We start from the raw sequence: 9,012 nt of genomic DNA on the forward strand, positions 1-9,012 counted from the left end.
AGCAGCTCAGCATTTATGGACAATTTAAAACCACTTCAATTTTCATGGCGAATTGTAGTATTTTGCCACACTCGCATAGTTATAGCAATATCTTTTCAAGCTTAATGCGTTTTTTAAAGGCAAAGGTCTAAAGACCACACTGGCCAAATAAAAATTAGAAAAAAAACTAAAAATCCTTAGCGAGGATAATAATTCTATGAAATACAGTCGTAGCGAGAATCCTAAATATTGGAAATCACATATTTTTAGAAGGAATGTGATATTGTTTGGAATACATTTTTACAAGTAGGTATCAAACTTTTGTTGTACATATGCTTATGATGGACTGTGAAGGGTACAAATCTAGGTCCCCAAAGTCCCCCTTTTGAAAACGTTTTCTGGGTTTCAGGTCAATGATTTGATTATGAGAATAAGGGAACTATTGGGTCCACGGTAAAAGAAGATAACCACTATCTTTTTCAGCCACCAGAAGGCTCAGCATGTAAGCATTTGGGCGGATTACCTTCGCAACCTGTTGTCTTTGACAGCCTGAGCTCTATACAGGTGACAATGGCACTGCGTTTTATATAGTTTACTTTTTAGATCTTGCCGCCATCTAACGGAGCCTTCGGAATCAAGCTATCCTTTTCTTGGCCAGCTGGTCTCTACTGATCATGTTATTCTGTGCAATTGTGCAGCTGAAATACTAACACACTTCTGCCACCATGCAAAATGAGCTGCAGTCCCTGTCGGCCCAAAGGCATACAAGCAGAGACCCTGTGTCAGAACTACTGTAAATAGTTGGGGCCCTACCTCCCCCACTTTAAATAGATCTACTGGGTCTGTTAGCTGCAGCTGCCTGCGTGGATCTACCATGGTGTGACCCATATGGGCCTTTAAGGCCAGTGCCAATATTAGATGTTAGATTTAAGCTGCTTATAGACAGAACTGTAAGCTGAGTTTTATTATATTATCCTTAATTGTTGTTCATTATGTGCCAAAAATATATGAATATTATCCGGTGTTTTGTTCTGAACGTTGATTAAATATGTTGAAGCTTTGAATGCTATTAGAACAATACAATTGGTTTAATATCCTTAACTAAGAGCTTTTCAGTTTTTTGCTGGTTGTATTACGTCTGGATAAAGCTCTTCCTCACCACAGTAGACGTATTTTCTCAGGGAGTCATCTTACCAATAAGTGACTAAGTATTCATAAGAGGCTGATGTATAGACGACCTTATGAACTGCATGGTCTAATTCTAGCATTCTCTCCCCCTCTGCTCCCCCTTGGTCAGCTCCTTACTTTGTTCCTCTGCTCTCCCCTGCCCTCTCTACTCTTCAACTACCCCCTCACTTGGTTTTCAATCCTCTCTGCTTGTCTTCTGCTTGGTCTCTTTTGTTTTAGTTTAGTTTAGTGAACCCTACTTCTCATCATGGCGGAGAAAGGATGTTCCGTAACGAGAGGAAAGAGAAAAGAAGAATTGTCCAGCGAAAAGCCCGTGGATGTACAACAAATAAAGAATGAAGGAGGGCATGCACAGGATAACGCAGAGGTCGGTGCAGAAGATTCTCAGGTTGAGCCAATGGAACTACCTGCTTTTGAAATCATCAACGGGTAGGTTCACATCAATAAGTGTGGTCCACAAAACAGTCAATAAACAGAGTGAAAGATGAGCAGTGACCTCATTATGAATGTGCTGTATATTTTTTTTACTGAAGTGATGGTGTGCTCACAAGGTTGAGAGAATATTACGACCCCACATGATTGTACTGAAGCGATCAGAGTTGATTTGAGTGAATCTTCACCTTTACATTTGAGATCTGTGACAAATGTGAGAAAAATCCCCCAAGTGCCTTGCAAAAAACAATGTGTGATAAGCTCAAATGAGATGTCCATATAATGAAGTTTGTTTTACAGGTTGTTTTATTGTAGTAAATATAAAATATCTAAATGTACATTAAGACAAACCTCTAAATTTGATGATGTTGAACACCAAACCCTACAAACCAGTCAAGTATCAGCTTGTGTAAACTTAAACACAAAGTTATTCATCAGTTGCTTGAAAGTTGAGAAGATTCTTTGTTCAGCAGTGTGAATCTACAAGCATTATTCATGCTTTTTAGTAGAGGCTCATTGAAATGTATTCCTGCAGACTTTCCAATGGTTAATTCTTCTGTTTTTGGAATGCAGGAAACATGAGCGCCTGAGACTTTACAGCATGTTGGCTCTTTGCTTTTGGTCTGCGTGACCCACTTCAACTTCTAAGGAAAGTTTGGCCGGTGTCACTAACTTGGAAATGCAGCTAGATTTAGCAAATCTTCACACCCTGTGAACGACTTCATTTCTAAAACGTGACCAATTTAGCTAACTATTAAAATCAATAAGGGAAAATGCGAGAGATATATCAAATATATTACATTGAAATTCATTCTTAGTAATTCTGTTCTAGAACTAGTGCAGGCAAATAATCTCTGATCTTGTAATTACGTCCATTTTGAGAGAGAGAGGATGATTACTTAGTTAATGTGTTACTTTTAAACTAGATTACTGCAATTCTTTATTAGAAAACCATTATTATATTATAAGTGTCTTCAGCCTCTCCAGTTCAGAATGCTGCGGCACGTGTATTAACCAGAACTAAGAAAAGGGATCATGTTTCTCCTGTATTTGCTTCTCTGCACCGGCTCCCTGCTAATTCAAGAATAGAATCGTAAGATAGTTCTCCTCCACTTGCTGGTCAGGCACCGTCTTATCTCAAGGAGCTTATAATACCATGTTGCCCTACTACTCCATAGATGGCGGTCTATTTGTTGCTCCTATAGAGTCTTCAAAAGTCGGATGTGAGCCGGAGCCTTCAGTTATCAAGCTCCTCTGCAGTGGAACCACTTTGAGTCCAAGGCGGCAAACAGTCGCCTCATTTAGGACGAGGTTCAAGACTTTCCTCGTTGATAGCGCTTATAGTTCTCTTACAGGCCTCCTGTAGCCTCAACCGTGCCATTAGATGGGCTTCTAATGGCCTAGAATGCTCGGGGAGTTCCTAGGTTACACTTAGCTCCTCTCACTTCTTCTCTCTCTAGTTCCATAAGGATCTCATTACTGCACATTACTAATTCCATTACTGAAGCACCGGAGATGAGGTGCTTTCTGCAGATATAACCAGCCTGGTCCCGTCTCCTCACGTGGCCCTGCCGACACCTTTTCTAACATTAGTATTGGTGCCATTACTGTTACTGTCACATACAAAGTCCTGGATCAAGGCAACTCCAAAGTCTTCATCTTTGGAGGAGTCATATTAAACATAAAAAGCAGGGGGACGTGGAGCCAAATCCAGGTCAAAGGTTTTCTCCATTTGAAAAACAAATGTGAACCTAAAAATTTAAGATCGGAATCTGAAAATATAAAATCTGCAACCCAAACATATAATATACAACAAATATAAAAAATATAGGGGTAAATGGAAAAAATGTTTATTGAAAGAAAGTATAGCACTGAGTCAAAATGATATTCAAGCCAAACGTACTTTCGTACACTTATTTTTTATTTTGAATACATTGTTGTATTTTTCAATGTTCAAGACAAAAGCTATATAAAACCTTTGACTGGATAGTGCACACACTTTATGTCGTCTAAGTCAGAGGTCCCCAACCACCGGGCCCCGGACCGGTACCGGCCCGCAGGCAGTCAGTGGCTGTATAAAACAGGCAATTAATGGTCCTTTATAAAGTGTGAGTTGCCGTAAAATAATTGATCTCGGTTTTGCATCATGTAAGAATTTTAAACTGACTTGACTATGTTTCTTTCATTCATTGTGTTTTTACACAGGGACCGAATTGATCCTTTTGCATTTAAGTTCCAGTTCAAGAATGTGGAATACTCCTCGGGACGCAACAAGACCTTCCTGTGTTACCTCGTAGATAAAGGGAACACAGATGACGGGCTGCTGAGGGGCTATCTGGAGGATGAGCATTCGGGGTCTCATGCTGAGGAGGCTTTCTTCATACAGTGCATCCCAAACTATGACCCTTCAGTCAGATACACAGTCACCTGGTACATACCTCTCTTGATCAAATTAGAGGCAGTCATCGTGAACAAATAATATGAATGTGGAAAGCTTAAAACATGGGCTACAAAGCCAACAAAATATGTGCTTCAAATGCTACTTCAACAATCTTTACACAATTTATCAAATTTCGCACAAACTGTGTACATTCATGAGGCCATCAGTGCTAATAAAGGAACCAAGAAACCAAACAGCAAGCACATTTTACCCTGATTACGCCGATATTCTTAAGGTTTCTCTCAGACAGAAGACTTATCAATAACTGCCTTAATGAACTAATCACAAAGTTCGATATGATGTCACATATCCTGTTAAACATTCGCTCACTCTGTTGCTTTCAGGTACGTGTCTTCCAGTCCATGCGCTGCGTGTGCAGCAAAGATAGCTGAAGTGTTGAAGGCCAGGAAAAACATCAAGCTGAGCATCTTTGCTGCACGGCTGTTTGAGTGCGAGGAGACAGATATCCAGGCCGGACTGAAGGCCATGCACACTGCGGGCTGTAAGCTGAGGGTTATGAAGCCTCTGGACTTCTCCTATACCTGGGATACATTTGTGGAGAATGAAGAAGAACCTCTTAACCTGTGGGAGGACTGCAAAGAAAACTATGAGTACTACCAGGAGAAGCTGGCTGACATTCTACAGTAGCTACATAGTAAGTGTGATACTATCAGCTAGTGAGAGCTCCAATAAAAACTCCAATGTTCTTCTTTTTACGCTAGTTCATGACATTCTTATTGTGTCGTATTGTCTAACAACAACTTCCTCACGTATTATTCAACGCAAACGCAGACTCAGTCATCACTTGTGAGCCGAAAGCTATAAAATGCAATGTCATTGACACGTAATGTAACACTTCTGCACACATTAAGTGTGAAAAAGGAAAAAAGTACTGCACTTTGAAATGGTTTTGAAATCTCTATCAGACGGCATAGTCAATAAAAGCAAAGCTATTTGTAACCATTGCAAATCGTTTCTTATCACCGGAGTGCTATGCGCCCAAAAGTACTACAAGCCCAAAGTACTACGAGCCTGAAGTACTACTTAAAAGCGTTACAACATGGAGGCTCACACAGCAGCCTGAAGAACAACATCTGTACCCTGTAAAAAGTGGTTTTCTCATGCTGGTGATGTTGTTCGGAAGAAGAGAGGTTCTTCATCATCTGAAAACGTAAATGACTTTGTGTGTCTCTGCAACTGACTTGGTGCAGAGAAGTAAGAAAATGTGAAGTTGTAGGAATGAATTAAAAAAGACGTTAACGGTTCATTTTGTCTCTTGTGTGACTGCTCAACCTGCATCACTTCCAAAGGAAATCCACAGCCTTCTTACTACTGAACATGTGCTGCTTCATGCTGTTCCTTGATGAAAGACAAATGTTTCTCTGCTGGTTCAGACCATTCTTCTGTAGAGCCTCACGTGTTCTCCAGCTCCTGGCCTCTTGAATCAATGTTACAAACTTTATTGGCTTATGATGTGGAAATCGCACTACGAATAACACCTCAGAATGCTTGTCCGTGCTTCTCGAGATACACTGAGTTCTATTAACCCGGTCAGTGTCTCTCTGTCTGCCTCTCCCGCTCTCTGGCTTCCACTTTGCATCTGATGCATCACATGAAGTCCGGAGCGCCTTTTTTTCAAATCGGCCCACCTTACCAGGCTTGTCGTGTGGAACTCTGAGTGCTGCTTGATTGATTTCAAGAGCAGTAATCCACTTTCTCCTGTCTGCTTATACGTCCACCTTCAGCAAACTCATTTCAGGTTGGGGCCACATACGGCCCGCTTCGATCCAACACGGGCCAGACCATTCAAATCATATCGACTGAGTTTTTTGTTGGTTTATTCTTTATGAAACGTCGGACCAGTTGCGACGTAATGTAATTTCCGTAATTTTTTTTAACCAATCAGAAATCTTCAAACAGACCTTATGGTTGCAATGACATCACTTTTGTATCATGGCAATATCATTTTTGAGCAAGAACCTAAAAATGGCATTTCATGTTGTATATTGTCTTAGAATAGGCATTGTTGCATTTAAATGTCTCTCTCTCTACTTATGTCTTCTTTCTTATCTCGACAAACATCCAAAGAAAACCCCATTAGTTCATATTTTGGTCGGTGTAGCTACAGGTTTCAAACAGTAGGTGGCGTGGTTATCCCATTCCAACGGGATTTAAACAAAAGCCTTTTAACTGTCACACGGAAAACGATGTGGCAGCGAGTGAGTGACTGGGGTTAAACACTGAAGGGGGGAGTGGGGGAGACAGGTGAGTGTCATTGGGCTGACGAGGTGGATGTGACCAGCGGGTGAACAGGTAGAACTCTTCAGCTGGAGTGAGATGGGGAAATGACAGATGACAGAAGTGACTCTCTACGATCCTGGAGATCAGTTGTGTGACTTTCTACATAAGAACGGTTTGTTTGTTGAGCTCACAGCACAGAAACAGCACTGGTGGAAATTCTGAATGATCTTCTGGTTGCATCCGGCCAACGACTCGTCTCTGTTCTGGTCTCGTTGGCGCTTAATGCTGCGTTTGACACAATGCATCATTGTATTCTGTAGCAGAGACTGGAACATTTAACTGGTATCAAAGGAACTTCTCTCCACTGGTTTTAGTCATATTTATTGGATCAATTCCGCTGTGGGTTTGTAATCTGCGAACCCTCAATGAGCACCACCAGGTTCTGCTTGGACCTTAAGGCAATCAATGTTATCAGAAAACACTGAATAAACAGGTTTTGTTATGGAGACGATATTCAATTGTATCTGTTTAACAGGCAAAACAAAACCAGGCACCATGTTAGACTTCAGGAATGACATCAAGATCTCTACCAACAGAAACTTTTTCATGCCAACTCTAACAGCATGGATATTTTTTTTAAGCCCATAGGAGTCTGGTGACGTAGTTTCTCTGGATTTTATTGCTCTGTTAACCGGTAGCACCCTGAATAATCATAGTTATCTTTGACCTTTAGCTCTTAGATAAGAGTCTTCAAAGGCTGCCTTCTTCACCCATGTAATGTGTAATAAGAACAAGTTGCATTTATTACTTCTAGACTATAATACTGCTGTCCTTCATCATCGAGCTGCACTAACACATCTCTTAAGCCTCTCCACTTGATTCATAATGCTGCGGCACGTGTAAGCGAGCGCGTGCACATACTGTGTGTTCTACCACATACCGTCGAATAAAAGGCACTCAATAATGTCGCAAACCACAATAAACGGCCAACTGATCTGTGTGAACACGCTCCGAACAGAACTTAAACAAGCAATAAAAGAGTTCCAGTACATCATATGCAAATCCAAGCTGAAGGCTGAGACCAGCCTGGCCGTAGATAAGCTGCCCTACTCCTAGACCGGCTCTCCTTCTATAAGAATTTACATCTTATTAATGGACATCACTAATGTAGCTACTTCCCCGGAGCTGCTTTCTCTTGATTATACACTGTGTGCACAATTATTAGACAAGTTGTATTTTTGAGGATTATCTTCATTATTGAACTACTACAGTGCTCTTGGTCAATGCAAAATAACAATAAACCCCAAAGCTTAATATTTAAGAAAGTAAAACTGAGGTTTTGGTTTTCCTAGGAGAATATCTATGTGTGCACAATTATTTCCCAACTAAATGAAAAACGATTATTTTCATCTGTTAAAGTGAGAATAATAGACATAAACAACTCAGGAATGTTTATTTGTACATTTTGACGTTGCACTAACAAACAATAAAAAATGTAATTTTCCCACTGGAAATCAGTAAAGCGTAAAGATTCTGATTTGTGTTTAAATTAAATATTAACTCACAACACAATACTGGAACTTACAGCAAGTTTCTCTGTCTTTTGCTGCAGTAGCGGTGTTGCTTTTCTTTCTAATTACGGGTTCATACTTGTCGTACGCTTGCATTAATATTTGTAGCTCAATAGGGGTTGACGTATCGTTTGTGGTTGTTGCCTTGGTAACTCGTAGCATTGTGGCTCCATTCATGCTGCCTTCATACTGTGGTGCTTCACGCGCTCAACTCTGAGTCAACCTACTCCGAGTTGATTGAACCAACAAACAGCTGTTCTGAAACCAGAAACTCTGGTTTCACATCTCAGGGTTTGAATCAAAACTACTACTCGAAACGGACCCCAGCTCTGCTATGATTATTAGTAGTAGTAGTAGTAGTGGTCACATTACTATTACTGCAATCACAAACACACGTTACTGATGTTGATTCTTTCCTGAAATGATTGTTCTTTCCCTCCCACAGGTTTCTGTGGGTTTCATCTGATGGTGGTTGTTCCTGCAGTTATCACGCTTTACTCCTGACTTACTACTCAATATTTAAATCCTTTCGGTTTATGACTTACCTTTTGTACATCTTTTAGGTTGTTCGGATTTGTACACTTGACCTCCATTGCATTCTGTCCATCCCGGGGGAAGGATGCCTCTTCTGTCCTTCTCCCTAAGGTGACATTTTGATGTCATCTTTTCCTGTACTGATGTGTGGGACAAAGGATGTCTTGTGTGTGCAGACTCCAAAGCCCTCTGATGCTATTTTGTACTTCATTTGTGATTTTAGGCTTTACAAAATAAAATTATTTGCATTTAATTGACTGTAATGCCCCGCCCCCCGGTCACTAACGCAGTGACAGGCAGTTTAAATCTATTAGGAATGATTTTATGATGCTGTTTCTTTAAAACCTGTGCATGAAAACATTAACTGTTTAAATTATTGTTACTTCATCAAACCTCCTCTCTACTTACCTTGATATCTTTATCTTTATTTTAAATACAGTGTATAATAACACAACATCCCTGAATTCAATGCCATGTACACCTCACAAGTCCACAACAGAAGGCTGCTTCTGGCTTTTCCATTAAATCAAAGACCATTCTCATTCTCTCAGCGTATACAATGACCTGTTGTACTACGCCCGTCTGTTACATCAGCTGCCCAATCTGCATCACTGTATGCCTGTTGCC

The 9,012-nt window shown here is 40.5% G+C and overlaps 1 protein-coding gene across 2 annotated transcripts; it reads left to right on the forward strand.

The window, feature by feature from the left end:
* Positions 1–1,271: 1,271 nt before the first annotated feature.
* On the forward strand, positions 1,272–5,304 carry apobec2a (apolipoprotein B mRNA editing enzyme, catalytic polypeptide-like 2a). 2 transcript variants are annotated; one of them, XR_013453161.1, is made up of 4 exons: positions 1,272–1,596; positions 3,805–4,029; positions 4,384–5,190; positions 5,251–5,304. XR_013453161.1 is itself a non-coding variant. In XM_040205094.2 (3 exons), the coding sequence occupies exons 1-3, from the start codon at positions 1,415–1,417 to the stop codon at positions 4,685–4,687; spliced, it is 711 nt and encodes a 236-aa protein (XP_040061028.1). In that variant the 5' UTR covers positions 1,272–1,414; the 3' UTR covers positions 4,688–5,304. The 2 variants fall into 2 exon arrangements, 1 of the variants encoding a protein (XP_040061028.1); XM_040205094.2 differs by having other exon boundaries at positions 4,384–5,304.
* The last annotated feature ends 3,708 nt before the right edge of the window (positions 5,305–9,012 follow it).

The sequence above is a fragment of the Gasterosteus aculeatus genome, chromosome 17 (genome assembly GCF_964276395.1).
Source record: "Gasterosteus aculeatus chromosome 17, fGasAcu3.hap1.1, whole genome shotgun sequence".
Lineage (NCBI taxonomy): Eukaryota > Metazoa > Chordata > Actinopteri > Perciformes > Gasterosteidae > Gasterosteus > Gasterosteus aculeatus.